The sequence below is a fragment of the Trichoderma atroviride genome, chromosome 7, assembly GCF_020647795.1.
Source record: "Trichoderma atroviride chromosome 7, complete sequence".
Lineage (NCBI taxonomy): Eukaryota > Fungi > Ascomycota > Sordariomycetes > Hypocreales > Hypocreaceae > Trichoderma > Trichoderma atroviride.
In genome coordinates this window covers 2032218-2055467 of record NC_089406.1, presented here as the reverse complement: position 1 = coordinate 2055467, position 23250 = coordinate 2032218, and the positions used below count along the sequence as shown (strand labels likewise).

The 23250-nt window shown below is 48.8% G+C and overlaps 7 protein-coding genes across 7 annotated transcripts; 4 read left to right on the top strand and 3 right to left on the bottom strand.

Moving 5' to 3' along the window:
* Positions 1–60: 60 nt before the first annotated feature.
* TrAtP1_012682 (uncharacterized protein) lies at positions 61–3205 on the bottom strand (the record flags this gene model as incomplete). The annotated part of the gene is made up of 8 exons (XM_066115637.1): positions 61–186; positions 260–429; positions 517–831; positions 918–1353; positions 1415–1769; positions 1838–2138; positions 2206–2682; positions 3037–3205. The coding sequence occupies 8 exons, from the start codon at positions 3203–3205 to the stop codon at positions 61–63; spliced, it is 2349 nt and encodes a 782-aa protein (XP_065971736.1).
* A 3629-nt stretch (positions 3206–6834) lies between these two features.
* Positions 6835–8319, top strand: TrAtP1_012681 (uncharacterized protein; the record flags this gene model as incomplete). Its single annotated transcript, XM_014088445.2, has 1 exon — positions 6835–8319. One exon carries the CDS (start codon positions 6835–6837, stop codon positions 8317–8319), a length of 1485 nt encoding a protein of 494 aa, XP_013943920.2.
* Positions 8320–9274: 955 nt separating this feature from the next.
* On the top strand, positions 9275–14141 carry TrAtP1_012680 (uncharacterized protein). Its single transcript, XM_066115636.1, has 3 exons — positions 9275–10367; positions 10442–10956; positions 11014–14141. Exons 1-3 carry the CDS (start codon positions 10080–10082, stop codon positions 13826–13828), a joined length of 3618 nt encoding a protein of 1205 aa, XP_065971735.1. The 5' UTR covers positions 9275–10079; the 3' UTR covers positions 13829–14141.
* An 8-nt stretch (positions 14142–14149) lies between these two features.
* TrAtP1_012679 (uncharacterized protein) lies at positions 14150–15554 on the bottom strand (the record flags this gene model as incomplete). Its single annotated transcript, XM_014088444.2, has 4 exons — positions 14150–14239; positions 14301–14607; positions 14671–14992; positions 15548–15554. The coding sequence occupies 4 exons, from the start codon at positions 15552–15554 to the stop codon at positions 14150–14152; spliced, it is 726 nt and encodes a 241-aa protein (XP_013943919.2).
* Positions 15555–16622: 1068 nt separating this feature from the next.
* On the top strand, positions 16623–17451 carry TrAtP1_012678 (uncharacterized protein; the record flags this gene model as incomplete). Its single annotated transcript, XM_014088293.2, has 1 exon — positions 16623–17451. The coding sequence occupies exon 1, from the start codon at positions 16672–16674 to the stop codon at positions 17449–17451; it is 780 nt and encodes a 259-aa protein (XP_013943768.2). The 5' UTR covers positions 16623–16671.
* A 391-nt stretch (positions 17452–17842) lies between these two features.
* On the bottom strand, positions 17843–19485 carry TrAtP1_012677 (uncharacterized protein; the record flags this gene model as incomplete). Its single annotated transcript, XM_066115635.1, has 3 exons — positions 17843–18402; positions 18480–19333; positions 19466–19485. 3 exons carry the CDS (start codon positions 19483–19485, stop codon positions 17843–17845), a joined length of 1434 nt encoding a protein of 477 aa, XP_065971734.1.
* A 916-nt stretch (positions 19486–20401) lies between these two features.
* Positions 20402–23060, top strand: TrAtP1_012676 (uncharacterized protein). Its single transcript, XM_066115634.1, has 2 exons — positions 20402–22411; positions 22475–23060. Exons 1-2 carry the CDS (start codon positions 20560–20562, stop codon positions 22906–22908), a joined length of 2286 nt encoding a protein of 761 aa, XP_065971733.1. The 5' UTR covers positions 20402–20559; the 3' UTR covers positions 22909–23060.
* Positions 23061–23250: the final 190 nt, after the last annotated feature.

Here is a 23250-nt window from a genome sequence, read left to right as displayed (position 1 = left end):
ATCAAGCATCGCAAGTTTCGCTACGAAATCATCAAATAGTGTATAGAAGGGCACAAAATTTTAACATCCACCACCACCGCCGCATCCTCCGCCGCCGCCGCCACCTCCACATCCTCCTCCTCCTCCACATCCGCCGCCTCCACAGCCGCCGGAGCCGCATCCACCAGCTGCTCCGCCACAGCCACCCTGTAGGAATCGTCTGGTTAGCCATGATGAAACTGGAGATCAAAGGGTGGAGAGACACGACAATATCACTTACAGCAGAGCATCCTCCTGGACCTCCGCAGCCACCAGCAGCAATGTTGCCGTTGCCACAGGTTCCAACAGCGCAGTTTGCCCAGGCACCTTGTCCTGAGGAGACGTAGCACGGGTCCCAGCCGTAGTAGAGGCCGGGGGTGAAGTAGATGGGATACATGAACGGACCGTACACTGGGATGTTGTGTCAGTATACATGCAATGTGCATATGTGTGTGTGTGTGTGTATAATGTATATCATGAAAAGATACGGCTTCTTACTGTAATACGGATACCCCCAGTGATTGTAATCATAGTACTGGTCCCTGGCCGGCAGCGTCCTGCCCTTTTTTTCGGCCCGCTTGCACGCCTTCTTGTAGGCCTCGTCGAGCTTCTCCTTTTGCCGGACGCGCGCGTGGGCGCTGACAAAGGGATTCGTCTCGAGCGTGCGGATCGAGTTGTGCGCCGAGATGTGGGCCGAGTTGTCGGGCGGGCAGAGGCTGGCGGAGCCCGAGGCGTGGAAGGAGTCTGCGAGCTTTTGGCTGGAGGACATGTTGAGGAATTTACCGATTTTGGAGCATTGCGATTCGCGGACGGCTTTTGGCTGTTTAGCTTTGGGAAAATGAAATGATGAAAGTTTGGGGAGAATAGGGGGGGTAAGGGGAGAATTGTTTTTGACTTACCTTCGCAGTACCAGCATGTGCATTCGCTGTATACTTCGTTGTAGAGGCTTTGGTATGTCTTTGTGGTCCATTCGAATGCTTCGCTCAGTGCGTTTTCGTCAATCTTGTCGTCGTGGTCGATGAACTTCCCAGTCAACTTTGTCGTAAAGGCGTAGTAGTCTCTCGGTGTGAGTTGATGCGTATGCCAGGCCAAATCCACATCCAGCGTCGGGACGGCCATCTTGTCAGGATGCTTCTTCATGATTGTGACGAAGCGGTCGTACTTGGTAATGAGGCGGCCCATGGTGGCCCTCGCGGCCGGGCTGTGAAGCCAGTCGAGCTTGACCATCTTGTCGATGAAGACGCCCTGGCGCATGACGGCGCCGCACAGGTCGAGGGCAAAGGGCGAGAAGTTTTCCCAGTAGCGGCTCATCATCTTGCGGGTGGCCATTTTGGCCTCGCGGGGGGAGGATGGCGCGGCGTGCGCGGCTGGCGTTGCCGTAGAGGCGGCGGATCACCTGGCTGTCCTTGGTGGCCTTTTCGATGAGCTCTCGCACGTCGACCATGGAGGGGTGCTGGGCTTGCGGGTTGATGAGGTCGAGGATCTTGGAGCGGAGTTCGAACTGGATCAGGCGGTTGGGGAATGTGCGCGAGTAGACGATTGAGTAGGGCGGCTCGGGCATGATTTCTGGTGTGCCGGATACCATGGAGAGGATGGTTCCGGGCATGGGGACGGTTTTGCTGAGGACTAGGGAGGAGTCTTTGATGAATTTGGAGAGGGAGAGGACTTCTTTGGTGATGAGCTGGCGGCAGCTGGGGCAGTCGTGAGAGAAGTTTCCGTCGCCGTATCCGTTTCCAATGGTGCCTTTTGCTCTGTAAGAGGTTGTAAGTAGGTGAAGTCGAATTATCAAATGTAAAAATGGTGGAATTATTGACAGTACCTTTCTGACTCCGAGGCTGTTCCGCAGGTTGTCCATGGCACCTTTAAGCCACCCTTACACCACGGACAACGAAGATCTTTGGCCATGGGGTCTGCTATGTTGTCCCAGTTGAGCCCTGTCCGTGCGACCCAGTTGGTTTTCGCCTCATCATTCGCGTTGTAGGAAAAGTCTGTGGAGATGGCATTGTTCACGGGCAGCCATGGCATGCCGGCGGTCCAGTATTCAATCATGTTTGTGCGAGTGGTGTCTTCTAGGAAGGCTCTGGGGTTCAACATGTGGGCGTGCATGACCATTAGAACGTCTAGAGTTCATATTAGTTCAACCAAACATCGATGATCAAGTTGTAGTAGCGATTCATGGATACTTACCCAAGGGTGGGATATTATCATCACTCCAAGGTAATGGCGCTCCACTGGTTGGAAAGTCAATATATCTAGAGCCATGCGTCTTCATCATGTCCGCCTCGGTCAGCATCTCCTTTTGTCTGGTAATGGCGTTCCACCATGCTTCATATCGATCCACGGCTCGCGCAAGGAAGATGGCCCATCGCTTTTCGCGCAGACGGCTGAGCGCCAGCTTGTTCTTTTCATCCTTGCTGAGGCTGTCCAGATTGACTCCCGATGGCAGCGCCCCGTCGAGGATGATGCCGGTGTCCTTGTCGGCGCGGTCGTCCCAGAGGCCCCAGAGGCCATCGTTGTAGCCCACGTCTTCTTTGAGGGAGTGGATGGCGTGGAGGAGCTTCAGATGCGCGAGGGCTGTGTCTACGCTGGGGATGCCGGTTGGCGGTTCGGCTGAGATGGCGAGATTTGCAAACGAGGCTGTGATGTCGATGTTGCTGGGCGGATCTGTCTGTCCGTTGGGGGGGTTCGGGCGCTGTAGGCGTGTAGCTCGGCGGCGCGTCGCCGTTGGCCGGCTCTCTGGTCATGGTGGATGAGGCGATATGAGAGTCGGATGCGATTGCGGTTTGTCTGATGAAGTTGGAAGAAGAGTTTGCCGCTGCTTATCTTGGTCGAAGTCTGTTGCGTGTTATGTGTGCAACTACAACTACTGAGGACTTATGTGATATTATCGAGCTAGCGCCCATTGAAGATGCGGAGGTGGCTATGAGATTGCTTTTATATCACATGGCATCGTGCATGGCCAGAATTTAATATAACGATGAAAGGAATTGACGCATTCAAAAGGGACCCAAGGCTAACACGGCGGAACGTGCATGCTGAACGCCAAGAGCTGTTCCTGTTCATGATCCTCATTGCCTAAAGACGAGGCGGCGGGTGGCGGACGATGACATTGAAAATGATCTCCGGCTTGCATAAGCGACAAGCGATCACCAGCTCCGTCGACGTCACTCGAGGCGCAGGCGGTCATTGTTGGCGCTAAGCCATTTGATGGATTGGTTTTTTGCACTGCTAAGATTTTACGGCGGCGTATCGAGAGAAATTGAGCCTAGGATTCTGTATTAATCTACCTCTACGTGAAATCGCAGCTAGAGTGTTGAATCTTGGTGGCGATGATTGCTAGGGACTAACTGCTTTGTTGTCGCCAGTCGCTAAATGCTGGGCTAGCTGTAACACGACGGGAAAAGCGGGCGTACGTGTATTCAGCAACGCTTCAATACGTGTGTTCTCCATAATTAATGGGAAGCCTCACAATACGCTGATCAGCTTTGGCATCTCGCTTCTCGACCGATCGTCAACACGTGCTTTGTTTGTTTGTTTGTCTGGGTCGAGCACAACTTGCTTAAATCCTTCAAAGGATCGGTGGCGCAGCAAGGCATGCATGTCTGGTGCGTTTGGTGGCGTGTCGAAGATGGTCAAAGAGGCTGCTTTTGATGTTCTAGAATCGGATGAGGAACACTAGGCGACGTCGATTTCTAGATTGGGAACCGAGCCGAGATACCGCGATGTCGGGTATACAAGGGATTCTAGACGTTTTCGTTAATTTCTTGTTGAAGTAAACAGGACTAGACTTGTTTGAGCCTTTGAACGTTCACTAACAATGATATGTATGAGGCGGTCTGAGAGATGTTTAATAGGTACCTACATGTACCTGGGTAGGTACCTACATGTACACAAACGGCGATGACTTGGTTAGCCATTTGCAATCAGCTGTGAGAAGCAAACAAAATTTATCAAGCCTTGTGAAATGCTGGGAGATCTGTCATGCATCAAAAGACATAGATGACATGAATAGGGCACTATTGAAATCTCTTGGAAGGAGTTCAGTCTGGTAGACACACGAGGGAAATGCAAGTAAAGGTCGTCTTGAGTTCACAATACGTGCGAAGTAGCAGGATCACATTTATGAAGGGAGAAAGCTTTGCAAAGTAGCTATTGTAAAGATCACAAAAAGCATATTTTAGAAATAAAACCTAGAAGACAAGGTAAGTTTTTTTTGCATGGAAGCAAGCCGCGGCAGTATAATATTGTAATACTGAGCATGCTTTCTGAGGGTCCAATAAACACTGAACGCTTGTTATACTTATTATGTGTACTTGACTAATGCTCAGGCGCCTTGAATACTAAAAACGTGCAGCATTCGTTTGACCTTGATATATCTTCGAAAGTCCTTACCCTGTCTCCCGGAATTATACAAACCAACGTACCCATCTTCTGTTTATATACTATCTGCACCCTGCTTCCAAATATTACTCCACTTTGGAGTACGCGTGTCTTTTCAACTGACAAGATGCAGCCGACTCCAATACCCCACTCATGGCCTTGTACCTGATCATATCAGCCTGAATTCCTCGCAGCGTAAACCAAGAGTCATTGCCTGAAGTCGACTGCGCCTCAGCATCACGACGCGGCAAGCCATCTTTAGTGGGTACTCTTGTGTTTCAGATGTCCCCTTTCGGCAAGAACGCAATGTCTATTTTTGACATGCGACTACCTGATACATACTAGTCCTGGGCTCCTGATGGTGGTGAGAGCATTGAACATTGTGTGACTTGATAGATGCTGCATCCAGTCGGGCACGATTAGTGAACCAACCAGGAATATGATTTGCATTTTACAAGTTTGCCCTCGATACGAAGTCTTTACTTGACAAGAATTCTTCTTACACCGCCGGCACTGTTTGAGTATTATTCCGCGGAATTTGTCTGCAGGATGTCCCTCGGCAAAGAGGACGGAGAAGTCGTTGGGTGTTTGGATTTCTAATATTTCCGTAATCCATCTCATAATCTACCCTCCATGAAGATTCGTACAATGGAGAATCATATAAGCTCGGAATTTTCAATATCTTGGTGGTGTGATTTGTGGAGAAATGGACATGACTGGGTCTGAAGGCTATAGAAACAACAATGGAGCTTCAGCTACATTGATATGATTATACATGCATACGTAAGTGTAGATATCTATACATTGAGAATTCCACCATCCACGAACTTGGCTTTCAGTGTTTATGAGCGTAGTTGGCACATTATATGCGTTCATGTATCATAAGTCTTTAGCATACTGGAAGTATGGAGTGAAAATTACTGTACAGCTCGTCCGTAGCTGCCTGAAATAATTGAAAGAAAACTCTGAAAACCGATTCGAATATCCCAATCCAAATAGAATGTAGATACATTTTCGTCATTTTTCAGCGACCTCTTGGCATTGACTTATAAAAATAGCAAAACTCACTACTAATAAGGCACAATATGAGTAAATCTAAGAGTTATGATTGGACATCTCATTCGTCCATACCATTTGGACTTCTTGACTGGTTACATATTAGGCAATAAGCACTGTTAAATAGCGTAACTAGCATGCTGTGATTATATTTACGTTGGGGAGGAGTTGCGAATCATAGCAACGATGTCAACTAACGTAAATGGCAAGGCGTGATCATATACGTGCATTGCATCAATACGAGAAGCGAACAGCAGATTGAGGCTGGCGCAAATATTGAGCAATAGTATTATTATAACCTTCACACAATACTCTCCTTGGAGGTGGTGATGGGTCAAACCCACAATCCATGTCCCGCAGGATGATTGTTCAGAGCAAGCATATGTTCTAGTGGAGTTGATTGTTTAATCCTCATCTTCTTGTGGCTAGTATATAGCATGGATCCAATTCCTAACACAAAGCATTTTTGGCAGAGGCTGGATTAGAAAGAAAAATTATCTGAGTCGGTTATACCGGCTACCGGAATTACAGCCGTAGCTTCTGATGTACACGACCATCAAAAATTCCAGAATGTGTGGAGTATATAGTATCTGTCAAGTAGACAGGGGAATATAGGTATTGACTGTACTGCTGAGCCTTTTCAGGCCTGGAGAAGGCTTTTTTTTCGCTCCGAGGCTCATCACCTTACTGAGCTTATCTCACACTAGCACCATCATTATTTTTTTTGCGGCTTAGATAAACCCAGCAACGCGCGTGAATGGGCGCAGAACCTCGTGTTTAGAAATGTGGGTGCGTGGCGCAGTGCGTAGCTATCCAGGAAGTAAGCCGAGACACGGGCTGCGGGAGGAGCTGAGTTTTGCTGGCCCAATTCACTTCAATTGAGTAGCTCGTGGTAAGAAAAGAGCATAATTTACCACAAAAAATAAGAATAAAGTAAGCTATTAACGTTATGAATAATTAAAAAGCTGCCGCAATAAGCAGTAGGTCCGGGGCACGGTTATATGGGATTTGGAGATGGAACATGTGCAATGGCATGGGAGAGAGTTTTGAGTTCGCAAAAGACCACACTAAGTAACAAGGCGGGCCACCCTGCTTGTGGCGCGGCAAGCCATGACGGAGTAGCAATGTAAAGGGTACGTGTACATGTGTTTGGGCAAAGATCCCCTCGCTCGTTTCTTTGTTTGAGTCGGAGACCGAGTTCCCGCTTCATCTTGACTCTTCTCTTGGCATCCCAGACTGGAAATGCCCGTTCAAGGTATATGGTTTAGGGGGTCTCTTTTAGGTCCATCATAGAGTACATGTACTCTTGATACTACTAATCTGTTTGTTTTGTTTTTAGATGCTTTTGTCGTTTGTGTTTGTTCGTCTTTTTCATATGCCATGATGCTTGGCAATCAGACGCTCGCTCATGTTGGCGGTTACCTTCATCGCCGGCCGAGGGTTGTAGGAACTTTGTTTATTGCTACTGCGGTTGCACTCTATTACTTTTTCATCATCAATGGCGCTGGCGACGCTATTCTGGAAGCCATCTACGAATCAGGTACAACTAATCCATCCATCACTTCTATTCTGAGAACGTCGAGCGAGTATCGCAGAATTCCCATCGAGCCTCCTTTTAAATATCAGTTTTGGGAGGTCGGGCAACGGTCGAGGAATTTGAGTCAATGGATTACCACTCTGGATAGCCAATGGGGATCTAAACTATCCAAGCAAGACAAGCATTTACTCGTTCATGCTATTGAGGAGACTGCCGTCTCTCTCTTTCCCTTCCTTCAACCACCGGATACGAAGCAAGACAGCACGGCGCCCCTGAGTGCCTTACGAGACTCCTACACCAAAGGCTCAAAAGGGATTGTAATCTCCGCTGGAGGGAGTGATTCATCAGTGAGATTTGCAGGACACTTGATTGCTTCCATCAGAGGTGTTCTTGGCTGCACACTGCCTATCCAAGTCGCCTACGCCGGGGAAAACGACCTACCGAAGCACCGTCGCGACGCCCTCTCATCGCTCGATAAAACACACAATACAGAGTTTTTGGATGTATGGGCTTTTTTTGACGATGCCGCTTTGCAGTTGCGAAGGGGGGGCTGGGCCATTAAGCCATTTGCAGCTCTAGCATCTAGATTTGAGCAAGTCATTGTACTCGATGCCGATGCCGTGTTTCTACAGTCTCCCGACGTGCTCTTTGAACAGCGTGCCTACGTCAACAATGGGGCCTACTTGTTTCACGACCGGCTGTTGTGGCAACATGCGTTCCAAGACAGACACAAGTGGTGGAAAGAGCAGATCAAGGAGCCATCGCCGGCGATGAATAAGTCTCTAGTCTGGACTAAAGACTACGCAGAAGAATGTGACTCGGGAGTCGTCGTTCTCAACAAATCCCGGCCTGAGGTTTTGGTAGGCTTGCTTCATATAGCTTGGCAAAACACGTACGACGTCCGAGAGGAAGTCTCGTACAAGATTACGTATGGAGACAAAGAGACGTGGTGGCTTGGGTTGGAGCTTGCTGGATCGAGCTATGAATTCGAGAAGCACTACGGATCGATTGTTGGATGGGGAAAGGAAGACGACATGGAGAACAAGACTGTGTGTAGCTTTGTTATTGCCCATACGGACGAAGAGGACAAGCTGCTTTGGTATAACGGCAGTCTACTCAAGAACAAGCTGGTGGATCCGCACAACTACGAAGTTCCGATATTCTGGATGATGGATGGGAAATGGGAAAAGGGTGGGAAAAAGGACATGAGCTGCATGGTGGATGAACGAGCTTGGTGGTTGAATGGTGATGAGATTTCAGTGTTGCAACACAGTATTGAACTGGCCGTTCAAGTCGATGAGCTGTTGGGGCTGGGTGAGCAGAATTAAGAGTATATTGCATTGGTCAAGGTATTGTCATAATCACGGATAGCGAGTTTTGGGAAAATACGTATGGATATGCACAGATGTGGCATAATTGCCCATCAGGTAGTATAGTTGGCATTTGGTTATTGCTGTTGCGTCTCATATAAATTACCAACGACGCACATTTCTTGTTCCTAGCTTCCTCTGCAGGCAGAACTGATATTTGCGGCTTCAAGTGCTTATGCCGTGTTTGTCCCTCCTTGTCAGGGGGGCCGCGTAGACTCTAATTGACTCTTGTTGTCTTGCTGATTCGAGTAAATAGTGGAGGGAATTCCATCAGGATTCAAACGCAACTGGGCAAAGTAATTGAACATGGCCAGCGGACGGAGAGCTCCGGCTTAGTCACTGCCAAGCTTTCGCTAGCAATATCCATCGGATCGGATGCAATCCCTGCTCATGGATACGCTTTTCTAAGGAAATAAAGGGAGAAGAGCGTATAGAAGCTGGTTCTTGGCGCCGCAGCTGCACGGGAGTCTTGGCATCACGTTTATCGCGATCATCGTGCTGTAAGTTGCGCGTGTAATGATGCTTAATCCTGCGCTAGCTGAGCCCTGCTGTGTTTGCTGCTGCATTAATTTGTCTAATTTGACAATCATGATTCAGCAGCCCGTTTATTTATTCTTCTACGCCTCCTTGGTATTCGCACTACACTCAAGAACCAAAGAAAACGACAGGAAACCAAGAGACGGAGTATAAAGATGAAAAACAAGTACTACTACCTAGTGCCGATATGGCAGCTTGAGCTCTGCATTGAAGCTACAGCAAACGTGCTTCTGACAGCTGAAAGTCCCACTGAGCGAGCGCCACGTTGGCGTTTCACTGTGGCTTGGCCCCAAAGCAAGGCAAGCTCGTGTCTCCCCACTTGCTGGCGTCAGCGCCATCTACGCAATCGGGGGCCGATCCCTTCCCTGCACGCATTTCCAAGATCTCCAGCTGCGGCGATCGTGCTGGGACTTGGTTGATGGCATGATTGTTACGTCCCGCATAAGGCGCTGTTTCAGCTGAGACAAATATTGTCATCGATTAGTTGCCGACGTTTGTCTCTTGCTGCTACAGGGCCGGCCATGTTCAGAACCAATGCAATGCAAACATTCAAGTCACTGCAAGAGGCTCTTGATGCTTATCTGGCAGTGCCTCAGATGGCCCGCGCGCCTCAAACGCTGCAGCCTCAATCGCCATCATGACGAAAGCGCGATTGCAGCCAAATGCCATGGCCAAGAGACTTCTTCAGCCGCATAGCAAACAGCAAAATCTCCATCCAGCTGCAAGAGCTTATCTGCAGCTCGAGCTGGAAGCCAGATCCCCACCAATTTGGCTGATGCGCCGCCTTAGCTGATAATCTAAGCAGCTGGATCGCATCACTGTACGTCATCGAGTCGGATGCGCAGATCCGGTTTGCGGCTGGTGTCGCTGCCTCGCCACGGCACCGTCGGCTGCACAATATAGCTGGAGCCATGGCAGCGAGAAATTGAGTTTCGTCCGTTGATTCAGTGCTCTCGACTGCCAAAAGCTGCTCCCCGCCGGCGACTGACTGTGCCCGGCGCTTGGCCGAAACCTTGGCTGTGCTCATTTTGGCATCACAACTGGATTCTACCTAGCCCGGGATTTTATCAACATTCACCTTCTTTCTCCTCGTTCCTGGAAACTTACACGACTGAATGAAATAGTGGCTGCCGCCGCTTATACCTTGTTACTACACAGAGCCAACTCTGCATGTCGGCGCCATGAATGTCGACGACCATCCGATGCCCTCGGCGCAGCACTACAGCGCCAGGAACCGCGTGCCCAATGTCCAGGAGTTTATGCAGCGGCTTGACGCTGAGAAGAAGCAGCGCGATGCCGAGATCGACAATCAGTTGAAGAGCAATAAGCGCAATCCTGATGTCAAGCTTCATAAAAACGAGCTCCTCGAGAAAAGGGGCCAGCGCAAAGTGCGCGATCCCGTCACGGGGAAGGATGTTGGGATTCGCGACGCCGATATGGATTTTGAAGAGGCAGTTGAAAACCCGCAGGTAAGAATCATTAAGCTAGATTCATTACTTTTTATTCAAAAATAAGAAAGCGCTGTTGCTAATGTCCTGAGCAGATGTCTGTTCCCAACGGAAACTTGGGTAAACATGCCACAATAGCCACTTCATCCCAGCAATCCGGAGAAGAATACCGCCATGCTCAAGACGTGACTGCGCCCCCCGATCCAATCCAGGAGGGGTCGACTTCCGACGTGCCCATTCGCAGTGAAAAAACATCCGTCTTATTCTACAAGACTCCATCTGTCAGCTATGAACCCATGTTTACCGCCCTTGAGATGCGGTCGAATCTCCTATGTGCCGGAATTTTCATGGGCATCGTCTTCTTTGGAAGGTTGTTTGGTGGTCGGCTCCTCGGTCTTATTCCCCTGGCCATCTGCGTCACCTCTGGCGTCCACTTGTGGGTGCAGGATGTGATCCGAAAAGGACGAGATTTGGAGTGGTCGAGTGAGCAGGAGCGTGGCGAAACTGCCACCATCAACCTGATTCCGGAGTCTGTTGAATGGATGAATACTGCCATTGGTGTTTTCTGGGGCATGATTAATCCTGAAATGTTTGCCGGTGTTGCAGATACGTAAGTAACAGCTCCCAGTTTGCCATTATATACAAAAAGTAGCTAAACCCCAGACAGCATTGAAGATGTCATGGCAGCATCTGTTCCTGGTGTTATTGAGCACGTGCGAGTTGCCGATATTTCCCAAGGCAACAATCCCATTCGAATTCTCAACATGAGAGCCCTCCCTGACTCTCATGTACAAGACATCAAGGACGAAATCCGTAAGGAGAATGAAAAGACAATGGACGAAGACGAACTCGCTGCTGTTTCCCAAGCTGGCGCATTCTACAACATGGAGGTTTCCCTCGGGTACCATGCCAAGCCCTCAGGAGCTGACATCGCCTCCAAGGCCCGCAACATGGGCATGCAGATTGTCTTTTACCTTGGAGTCAAGGGCCTTTTCGGAGTTCCCCTTCCGATATGGGTTGAGCTGATTGGTCTCGTTTGCACCGCACGTGTACGATTCCAGCTTAGCCCTGAACCCCCGTTCCTCAAAACGATGACGATAACGTTGATGGGTGTGCCCAAAGTTCAAGCCGGCTGTACTCCAATGCTCCAGAGAGGTGTCAATATTTTGAATCTGCCTCTCATCTCAAACTTTGTAAATTGGGCTATCAAAGCTACAGCCTCCATGTACGTTGCTCCCAAGAGCTTGACTCTTGATATGAGCAGTATTCTACAAGGAGACGACATCAAAAAGGAAACAGAAGCATTTGGCGTCATTTTCATTAGAATCCACAAAGCTACTGGCCTTAGCAAGCAGGACCAGCGTGGCAGCAAGGGCGGTGGTTCCGACCCGTACATCACCATCAGCTGGAGCAAGTTTGGCAAGCCCCAATTCTGTACCCGAGTTATCCAAGACAACCTCAATCCTGTTTTCGAAGAGACTTGCGGCTTGCTGGTTACCAGTGACCTCATTAAAGCTGACGAGCAGCTATCAGTGGAGCTTTGGGATAGTGACCGATCATCTGCCGACGATGAGGTTGGCAAAATTGAGTTGAGTATCCAGGAGCTCATCCAGCACCCCGGAAAGATGTTCCAGCATGTGTCTACGCTGAGCGGTCTCAAACCCGATACTGTCATGCCTGGTGAACTCCATTGGGAAGTTGGATTTTTCGGAAAGACGCGGTTCCGCAAAGCGCTTCGCACTGATGGCCACAATGTTAATGTTGTCAAAGAGCTTGGCGACAGGCCCGAATTCCACGATGACTGGGGTACCATTCAAAACGAAGAGGAAGACGCCGCCGTCCATACGCCGCCTGATCCTCTTTGGCCGTCGGGTGTTCTTAGCATCGTTGTCCATCAGATTGTGGGCTTGGAGCTAGCTAATGTCAAAGGCTCAGAGGGCAACCGCAAAGGCAAAGAGTACGAGCCCGCACGCCCAGAAGCCGGCGAAGTCAAGGAAGAGCAAAGCAAGAAACTGCCGAGCTCTTACTGCACCATCCTTGTCAACGATGATTTGGTTTACAAGACTCGAACCAAAGTGGTTTCGTCACAGCCAATCTTCAATGCCGGCACTGAAAAGTTTATCCGAGATTGGCGCTCCTGCATTGTTACCGTTGGCGTTCGGGACTCTCGCAATAGAGAGCACGATCCATTAATCGGAGTCGTTCCTCTCAAGCTATCTGACATCATGCAAACCAACAGCGAGGTAACGCGATGGTATCCTCTTGACGGTGGCATCGGTTTCGGCCGTATCCGTATCTCTCTCCTCTTCCGGTCTGTTGAGCTCAAGCTGCCACCTCCACAGCTGGGCTGGGATATCGGTTCATTTGAATTTACATCAGACACAATTGTTGCTTCCAATTATGCGCCAGCCAGCCACGTTCGGCTCCGACTACGTACTGGAGGCTCTACTGCCAATGTGAAGAAAGACCACTCTGTTCGTGAAGAGGGCAGCATGATATTCAACATTGGCGTTGCTGAGGACGAAAAGAAGCTTCGACTACCTGTACGATTCAGATATAAATCACCCGTCTTTATTGAATTCCATCCCGCCGGTAAGAGGGGGCCTGATGCGTTTGCCGCGTTGTGGTTGCTGGAGCTTGTCGACAACCAAGAGAAGGAATTTGATATTCCCATTTGGAAATGCAACAATCCCACGCGGTTATCTCAAAACTACATCACCGAGGAGAACTTTGCTTCCATCCCTGATCTGGACATCAAGGAGGTTGGACGCGTTCGGTTCAAAGGTCGCTTTTCTGCTGGTACTGATATGGATCATATTCGGTTTGTTACCGACAGCGACTCCCGCGAGACCATTGAAACCTGGGAGGCGTGCTTTGCAGAGGGCGTACGACAACAAGAAGTCCAGCCCGAGATTCCTCCGATTGTGCAGAAGCTGCATGATGAATCCTTAACGCAGGGCCGAGATGTACTTGCGCATGCTGACGAGAAAGAAAAAGATCGCTGGCTTGCAAAAGACGGCACTGACTGGTCCGGAGCATTTGGCCAAGACCCGCAAAACCTGATGCACAATCACATGTCCAGCGCCGATACTGAAGGACACGAGCATTTCGAGGTAGACACGGATGAAAATGATGAAGACGACGATGAGGTTCCAGAGATTGGAATGCGGAGAACAGAAACAGACCCAACATACGGCTCGGCACCGTCTGAAGGTAGTGACGACCGCCATTCCCTAGAATCGGCTGGGACTAACACTTCGCGAAAGAGCAGCGCCAGCACCGGGAGCAAGAATCCCATCAGGGCGTACAAGAACTACAAGGAGAAGAGCCGAGACCTGCACCGTAAGCAACGCGGGCTGATGCAGTGGCTTCCCATGCGCAACGCGCGGTTTGCCAAAGATGAAGCCAAGTTTGCGGTCCGCAAAGTGAAGAAGATGGGGGCTTTGAATGGACGGACGCCAGATGTGGAATCTGAGATTTAATACAACAACGCCGCTGCAAGGGTTTTCTTTTCGCTCTCTACTTCTTTCATGCTATTCCTCTCCTATCAGTACCCGTTTTCTCCATCTTTTTCTACTATTTGATACCGCTGCAGTTTGTCTGCCTTTATTATGTTGAATGGACAAGGATGGGGTTTGCACGATTTATGAATTATGACGGCGCTTAGCTCTGACGACGCGCCGAGAGATTACACTCTTTTTCTTTCATTAGGGACACACACTGTCTATAAAATGAATTGTCTAAAGGACGTGCTTTTTCAGTTTTACTTGTATTATTAATTATATCACATACGCTATAGTTATCTAAAATTTCTCTACATATGGGCGAATATCCAGCTCCTGAGTGAAGGCAGATCTGTGCTGCGAGTGTAAGTGCCAGTAGCTCTCGGCAATCTGAACCACGCGTGTTAGCCTTACAGTAGAAATGTAATAAGAGATTCACAAAGCAACTTACAGCATCAGGGCTAATCTTGCCATCCTCCACTCCGTTGTTGAATACCGTTCCCTTGCCCCACGGGGTATCAATGCCGCCATCAATGACAGCCAAGGCCACATGCACGCCCTTGGGGCCGTACTCGCGGGCTAGGGACTGGGTGAGGGCACGCTGGGCGAATTTACCAGCGGCAAATGTGCTGAAGAAGGCGGAGCCTCGGACTGAGGCGGTGGCGCCGGTGACGAGGAGAGAGGGAGGGTTGGGAGAGGAGTCGACGGCGTCTACGAGGAGAGGGAGCGTCTTTTGAGCAAAGATGAAGAGGCCCTTGCTGTTTGTGATTTTGTCAGTACATCTGATTGAACATTGAACAGTTGAAAAAAAAAAAACTTACGCAGCGCCCTGAAGGCTCACATCCAGATTCTCCAGCGTCAGCTCCAAGAACGGCTTCCGGGCCATGCCGCTGCCGCCGTTGTACACGGCCGCGGCGAGCTTTGAGCCGGGCAGCTCCTTTGCGATCTGGGCAAAGGCGGCGTCGGTGGCGGCCGGGTCGGTGGCGTCGGCGGTGATGCCGATGGCGGTGCCGCCGGAGGCTTTAATGTCGGCGACGATGGATTCGTAGGAGGAGGGTTTGCGGGAGAGGAGGACGACGGCGTAGGATTGGGCGAAGCGGCGGGCGAGGGCGGCGCCGGTGCCGGAGCCTACGCCGGAGATGACTGCGTAGAAGGGGGGGGGCCATTTTGGGTTGTGTTTGTTTTGTTTACTTTGTTTGTTTGGTGAGATTGAATGGGAGTGTATGAGATGAGATGAGATTAGATGAGTGAGTGAGAAGAGACTGGTATGTGTGAAGCAAGGTGATGGAGGAGTTTGCGTATTATATGTATATGAGATGCGGGAATGACGATGATGAAGCAACGAATGGCGCAAGACAGGTCTCCTCCAATCTCTCTATTCGCAATAGTATAATGATGAACGGGGAAGTCGCTGATAAATCTGCCTCACTAATTCGGTATGTCCCCGCGGGCTTGCCGTTTGGATGGCGCGGCTTATAAAGCAGGAATTAGCTATTTGCGGGCGGTTTTGTGCGGGGTGGTGGAATGCGCTTCACTTGGGGCAACTTCTTTTCTTGGCCTTGCTTTAGTGCTTGTTTTACTACTCGATTCTTTTTATTCCTTTTCAAAAAAAATGCTTTTTCCTTGATTGTTGTTTGAGCAAATGTTTGTGCGATTCGTGGCCGCTGAGTTGAATGCCGAGTGCGTGGATTCTCACACATGCCATTTTTGGTAATCCTAACCGCGGGCAACAATGGCGTCATCTTTGGAGACTCTAAAGTTCACCAGGCCAGGCTGACAGCATGGAATCTTTTGCGTACGCGTACCAGAATGTAACGAGAGCTCCAAAATTACTCATTTTCCAATTAGTCAACCAACCCCCCTCCCCGTAATGCCAAGTGTTTAGTTGCGCTGGTGCCGGCCCGGAGCCGAACTTGGGGACGGCCCCACATACGGCGCGGGAGCCGTGCTTGGACCGAAATATGCCTTTGTTGAAGAATTATAGGTAGTTTTGTGAAGAGAATGACAGATGTAGTTTTTTTTTTCTTACATTTACATATGTATATGCCTATTGATCTCAAGTATCCTATCCACTATGCCTCGACTGTGATCGCATATGTCCTAGCACATCCTGCCGTGTCCTCCCAGTGAGCAATCGCAATTCTGCCAAGCAAGCCATTAAGCTAATGCTTTTTAGCAGGGCTTCTAACTCATCAATGCCAGGTTTAACATCTCCACCACCACATAGGGCTATAATAATCAGATCTGGAAACGGAAATATTTCTCCAAGATTGCCTAGCCCGCTAGGTTAAGGGTGGAGAAGTTATATCAAGGTGGCGTATGTCCTCTTGCGGAACTTGCCGCGTGTGTGATCTCTCTTTCGGGTTGATGGAAGTTATGAGTTATAGCATTTGCAATTTATATAAATTGACTGATTTCGGCTCTAGATTCAAGAAACATTCGAGTTTTAATAGCATTCTCAGTGAAATAAGCGGCTTTTACTTGTATTAAAAGAGGCTCAATAGTCAGGGTAATAAGCTCAACGACCATTAGACTCAGATTGTAGATATGTGTGTTTGAGAGCACTTATAAGGATGGGTGGTACAATGTATAAAGCTTCGAGTATTAGTTGGCTATCAAGCAACATCCAGTGGGCTTCATATTACGTATTAATCTTGAGAGCGCGTTTCGCCATATGAGGCTTTAATTGCCCAGCACTGTTGTTACTCCGCATTTGTCTAGTTTGGTTGCCGATACTGGACGCTCAACTAAATCTTCCGTAGCCATAAAGTAAGTTATGTCGGCTGAGAATCTTTGCTATTTTCTTTGGAGATAAGTAAATTATGGTTGGTGCCAAGATGCTCAAAGGCGAATGCTACAAATCTATACATGGAAGCCACATTTTGCACTTTCACCATGTGCTCGATGCATACGGTCATCTGTCGTTCCGCCATCCCATGAACCCGTCTCTTTTTTACATGGCACGAAGCATCGCGCCCGCACTGATTGCTACAATGAACGATATAATCGAATATCGCGTATCAGACGGAGAGCCGACCAACCCTAATAATTCGGCGCAAGGCTATATTGAGCGATACATTCACTCCGAGATCTATTGCCGCTTCCCAGACATCAACGCCGTGGTTCACAGCCATGCCGAGTCGGTGATTCCCTTCACCATCTCGGGCGTGCCGCTCAAGCCGTGCTACCACATGGCTGGCTTCTTGAATCCTGATGGCGTGCCGGTCCACGACTCGGCCAACGATGTCGTCGCGCCCAACGTGCCGGATCTGCTGGTGCGCAATATGTACATGGGCGAGGCTTTGGCCAAGCGCTTCGACGACGGCAATAAAGTGACGCTGATGCGTGGTCACGGCTATACAGTTGCGGCCGAGTCGATCGAGCTCGCCGTCTTTTATGCCATCTATACGCAGAAGAACGCTGCGATCCAAACCGCTGCCGTGGGGCTGATTGCCGCTGCTGGCGGGTCGATGCAAAACTTGCGCTTGTTGAATGATGATGAGGCTAGAGAGCGTTCTGCGTCTGTGGCGACGACGGCGAAACGCGCGTGGGATCTGTGGGTGGTTGAAGTCGCTGATTCTACGCTGTATCCGAAGGAATGAGCGTCTGCTTGTGGCGTTAAGTTCTTTTGACTAACTGCTACTTGGGAAAACTTGAAGACATATTGACACCTCATGTAGAGCAGTGGCAGATGTCTATTTAGAAGTCTGAAATGAAACTTTCTATATTGAGCATAGTGTTAATGGCCTTCAGTAAATATGGTGAGATGTCAAAACAAACTGAAGCTTTCAGAATAAATGAATCAGATAATATGAAGCTCTCCAACATATGGTTCAATGAGAATGTAAATTTTATTTCATAAACTAGCAGTATCAAAGAGTTATACCGCGTTCATTTTTCCTCCCTGCGGCCGAGTATAAGCTTTCCGAAATAGGTCCCTCGGCCGAATAACAAGATATCAATAGAAGCATTAGACCTAATACGGTCCTCATCCTATGCCGATTCTTCATCGATGAGAACATGCTTACCCTCCTCAGTTGAAATGAGGCCGAACGGGTCAATTTGGCGGATTTGATGGCCTTTCCACATAAGTGCCAAGACAAAAAGCCAGCTGAAGATCATGATGAAAGCCATTAAACCATAGGTCCATCCAACGCCCATGGCATCAACCCAAGGAGTGATGTAGAATGCAACAGACAGCCCAAAGGCGATACGAAATGTATTGAGAACGATTGCGGCCTCCTCGACGTTGTTGGTGAAGCACTCGGATAAGTAATTGACTGTAATGGGTGTAATACACATCGAGGCATAAATAACCAGAATAGATGCAAAGGCCAGGACGCCCCATGATGTATGATACTGCAAGGCGTAGCCAAAAAGGCCTATGCCTATGCAATTACACACGAGTGCTGGGAACCATAACGCGTGCAAGCGATACTCTGGCTTCCAAGTCCCGTTGTTAAAGCGTGAGGCAAGCCATAGTGGCAAGCGGTCTGCAAGAGCCTGACCGTAAACAAATGCGAGAGCTACACCAGTCCAATGTGAAAATTGGACTATTAGAAGAGAGGAGAAAAGTTCAGCAATTAGTAAGTTCTTCGTGGAGACATTGGAGAAAATAGGCAGGCCTTACAGAGTGCATTTTGAATGGGCGTAAAGCCATATCCTCCAGCCTTAACGGGCTTCTGTAGCCACACAGGAGTGAGAGAGTTCATTGCAACTGAGAACCCAAAGCTGAATAAGGTGAATATGCCGAGCATCAAGCTGACTGGCGTCGCGGCGATCTTGAAAGGAACGCTGGCAATCCGCACCAGTTCGCCGACAGACTTACGGGGGACAATGCGAGTGCCGGGCAAGAAAGTTGCGATGCGGTTGGAAATGAAGCCTTCAGGCAGTGGGTTGTTAATTACTCCAGGCGTGCGATCCCAGGTTGTGTCCTCAACAAACAGAAAGACGAGGAGGGCCGCGAAGCCTGCGACGATGGCAATGAACCAGAAAGCCCACTGCACGTTGCCAGAACCTTGTACAACGAAAGAGCAAAGAGAAGGGCCAGCAGCGGTGCCAAAGTCGAAAAAGAAGTGAAAGATTGTGAATGCGCGGCCACGCTGGTGTAGGAAGAACATGTCAATGAGCATTCGCGGACCGAGAACTCCCACGGCGGTGCCGAAGAAGCCAGCAAAGCCGCGCGACACGATGAAGATGTTGAATTGATCAGCTTTTGTCATGTAAGACGACCACAAATCGGAGCCTATGAGGCCGAGAAGCGACCAGAAGAAGATGGAAGGGCGGCCAAAGATGAAGGACAGGACGTAGAAGAATATGCCACCAATGACCATTCCAGCATTGGCTGAGGAGTTCTGGTAGGCAATGGCCGTTGGTTCTTGATGATAGAGAGTCGAGAGCGGGCCAAGCTCAAGTTGCGATGCGAGGGCGCTTGTGAAGCCGCAGAAGCAGGCCAGGCAGAGCGCGGCGAGCACTCTGCCTTTCCTAAATAACGTTCAGTTCTATATGACATATAGAGTCAGTCTAACATGTAAGTGAAAATGGCTGAAGAGGGTCGCCGCTACGAAGAGCGATATATTCACATGCAATAAGTGATGGATAAAGATGCAGACATACCAGGGGATCTCTGGGGTCATCAGAAGGGTGAGGGATCAGCACAATGCGACTGTGTGCAATATGTGGGCTGGAGTGAGCTTTCCCAGACTCCATCGGCAACTTTTTAGGAGCAGCTTTGATCTCAATATCATCCTTAGAGATAGGGTCGGCCATGGCGAAATATATCAGCAATATACAGTAGGTATTAGTTCTGGTGTAGATGGCATATGGAGTGTTGAGGAATCATTGCGCTGGCCAGCCTAGAATATTCGGAGATTGAATAGGATGGGGTTACATGTCGGCTGTGAACCAAATTGGGCTCATAGAGAAGGACGCTGTAAAAAGGCCCAATAACTGTAGAGAAAAATGAGGACATCATTGTACATTTTCACATGGCAACTAGAACCGCAAACACGCAAGTGGGGAGAAGCATTGCGAAGCAGGGATAAAAACACCAAAAGCGGCGCAAATTTGCCGGCATTAGCAGCATTTCAGCAGAGGCAAATGTCAATACGCAGCGAAATGTTTGTCCGTTTATCTTGGGTAGACTGCTGCTTTCTGTAAGTCGGCCGTTTTCTACATGCGCAACATTTTCAACGCCAGTGTATTGGTCGTAAATGCGGATTGATAAAGCAATCGTTCACTCTCGACGGACCTCACACTTTCACCATCGATGGAGTACTCGCGTCGCCTTAACAGAATAAAATGAGATGGTGAGAAGCCATAGCTATTGTTCTATTTTATAGGGATGCAACTACCTACTCGATTAAACACTGCATCAAAGACCTTCCTAATCTTGCACGCGAAATTTCTATTAATGCCGCTGCATACAGGTATACTAATAGTAATTAGGTGGTACTTGATACTACTCTTCTCAGACGTACCAATGCATTAATACCCCGCATCGCCAGCTTCCACACTTGTTGTCTGTATTCAGGCCAATCTCTTATGCCCAAGAGCGCACGGAGAGGTCTAGACCCAACATTTACGACATTCATTTATGCACTATCTGCTATCTGAAAAGGTTGCATTGCAGATGGTGGTCTAAAATATACTATTGGCTCCTAACATTGCCCAATACTCATCCAGGATTCAGCGGGTGAGAACATTCCAAAATGTCGGCAAAACTTGGTACATATCATTATCACCCACTACGAGATACCGAAATTCGCCTTATCCAGTTGCACCCCGCTCAGCAATATCATGATGCTATTCTACTCACAATCTTTCACCAACCTTTGAACGCACGCAAAGATGAGTCCAAATCCACACGCTTATCTCGAAAACTGCTCCAGAGCACATTACCTGCGGGATGGGAGGTTTTCGAAACTCCCGAGGGCCGGTATCTGTTCTGCAACGACCCCACTGGTGGGGAAAGTGATGAAGGTGATGATGATGATGATGATGATGAAGGGGAAGATGACAACAAAGCTTCACAAAAGAGTGAATCTGATGGATCCAACGACGGCGACTTTGTGACCACATGGGAACATCCCGACCCCAGCATAGACCCTGCTTTATATGAATTGCCTCCTGAAAGCACATTCTGGGAGCAAGACACTGTTTTTGAGGCTCTTTCATACCAATGGGGATCACCAAACAACCCTGGCACCGCATTTGTCAAACCTTCAACTGGAAACGCCAGTGTAGCCACATTTTCTATCGGTAAAAATCTCGAGTCTGCTCTACGGCACCTACGTTATACTTCCAAGTCTCGTACTCTTTGGATCGATGCTATTTGTATCAACCAAAATGACAACACAGAGAAAGCCGCCCAGGTGATCCGCATGGCTGATATTTACTCCCTGGCGGCGCGAGTTGTTGTTTGGCTTGGGCCAGCCGAAGACGACAGCGATCTTGCCATCTCAACGCTGGCATATTTAGGTGCTCAAGTTGAAACAACGCTGGATGCCTATCGTTTGACATCTCCCGGAGCTGAAGAGCCAATGTGGTACGATATCGACTGTAGACTTCCGTACAGCGATGCTCAGTGGAAAGCAATCGAATGCCTAATTCTAAGGCCATGGTTTACTCGAGTATGGACAGCTCAAGAAATTCATCTGGCAAACCGCTTAGCCATCATACAAGTCGGCAACGCAACATTATCATGGTCTCTTTTCCGCCGCGCAACAGAATGTCTAAAGGACAAGCCGAATCATGGAGAAGAACGTCTCTCGCTCTCAAAAGTTACTAGTTCCACTTTGAATGGCAAAGGCCGACCATTGAGCGACTTGTTTCGCCGTTTTGCGCACCGAGACTGCTCCAATGGACATGACAAAGTGTACGGTCTGATGGCAATGGTGCCTCCAGCCTTTGTTGCGGCGACTAGTCCAGATTACACGCAGCCGGTGTCAAAGACATACGCTGATGCTTTTATCGCCGATACAAAATTACTCGAGCGGTGGGAAATTTTTGGCTGCGATGTTGTGGATCGCACATCGGACTTTGACGATGCGCCAAGCTGGGTACCGGATTTGAGGTCTAACAAACGGCATCCATATTACTCTGGACTTTTGCAATTCACGGCAGGAAACTCTCGGCTTGATTATCAATTTTTGGACTCCAGCAAATTCCTAGTAAGAGGTTTGCGCTGCGCGACCGTAAAGAGGGTGGGGATTTATGCTTATTTACACCCGCAAGCTACCTTATTTACCATACGTTTGTGGGAGCCGGAGAATCTTTATACAGCGACTTATGTTACCGGAGAACCACTGATAGACGCCTTTGTTAAAACACTTTTGCAGAACGACTTGAGGGAGCGTAATCCAACAGACAAAGGGTGGCCTACATTGGCGGAGTGGAGAGCATATTGTAAAAGACATATATTCTCTGAGTCTGCAGAACCTTTGGAGACTCTTGACTCAAGTCACTATCTTGATGATATGGTATCTGGAAGATGTGGTAGGAGAGTTTACATGGAGACTGAAGAAGGGTACATTGGCCTTGGTCCTAGAGGCTGTAAGCCAGGTGAGCAAAGCCGGGGTTTTGAATCGCTTTTCTTGAACTATCTGTGTGCTGACAAATGATTAGGTGATATAATATGTGTTATTCCTGGCTGCAACTCGCCCGTTGTCCTTCGCGAAACCGACGATGGAAATTTTCGACTTGTGGGATCATCGTTTGTTTACGGCTTAAACGACGGCCAGGCACTTCTAGGAAGTCTAAAACATCCTTGGCGGGTTCAGATATTCGATCATCCGGACCAAGATTTTAGAATAGAGCATAGATATTACAACCAAAAGACCAGAGAGTTGGCGTTGTCAGACCCCAGGTTGGAAGATCACCCTGAATGGGAAAGGGTCTCACTCGAAGACTTGGGGAGGCCTTTGATTGGAGACGATCCGATCATTCTTGAGTTTTTCAAGAACAAGATAACGGGAGAAATAATGAACTCTGATCCGAGGCTATTGCCGGAAGCATTAGAGGCTCGTGGAGTTGACTTGCAATGGTTCACGATAGTATAGTTCTGGCGGATGATTGTTTACTTGCTTCCCGCGGATGAAACGAATTGAAGTAGATTGATACGTGTCGAAAGATCTGTGAATGAAATTGTATAGGTTCTTCATGGCAAAGTAAATACATCAAGTACTTGTGAGATAAGTGGGCTTGGATATAGAAGTGGTTGATGTGACTGAAGGGACAGCTACCTAGTCACACTACCACACTCACAATATATCGAGTGTTCGTGGTGAATCTTAATATCTCATTTAATAATGTCAATCATTCTTCAGAGGTACTTCTGAATAAAGAGGTCTGGCAATTGAGACAGTAAACCTTGAGCGGACCAATGTTCACCACGGTGTAAA

Coding starts and splice junctions, on each gene's coding strand:
- TrAtP1_012680 (XM_066115636.1), top strand. CDS start 10,080: ATGAATGTCGACGACCATCCGATGCCCTCGGCGCAGCACTACAGCGCC. Junction 10,368..10,441: donor AGGCAGTTGAAAACCCGCAG/GTAAGAATCATT, acceptor TGTCCTGAGCAG/ATGTCTGTTCCCAACGGAAA. Junction 10,957..11,013: donor TTTGCCGGTGTTGCAGATAC/GTAAGTAACAGC, acceptor AACCCCAGACAG/CATTGAAGATGTCATGGCAG.
- TrAtP1_012676 (XM_066115634.1), top strand. CDS start 20,560: ATGTCGGCAAAACTTGGTACATATCATTATCACCCACTACGAGATACC. Junction 22,412..22,474: donor TCCTAGAGGCTGTAAGCCAG/GTGAGCAAAGCC, acceptor ACAAATGATTAG/GTGATATAATATGTGTTATT.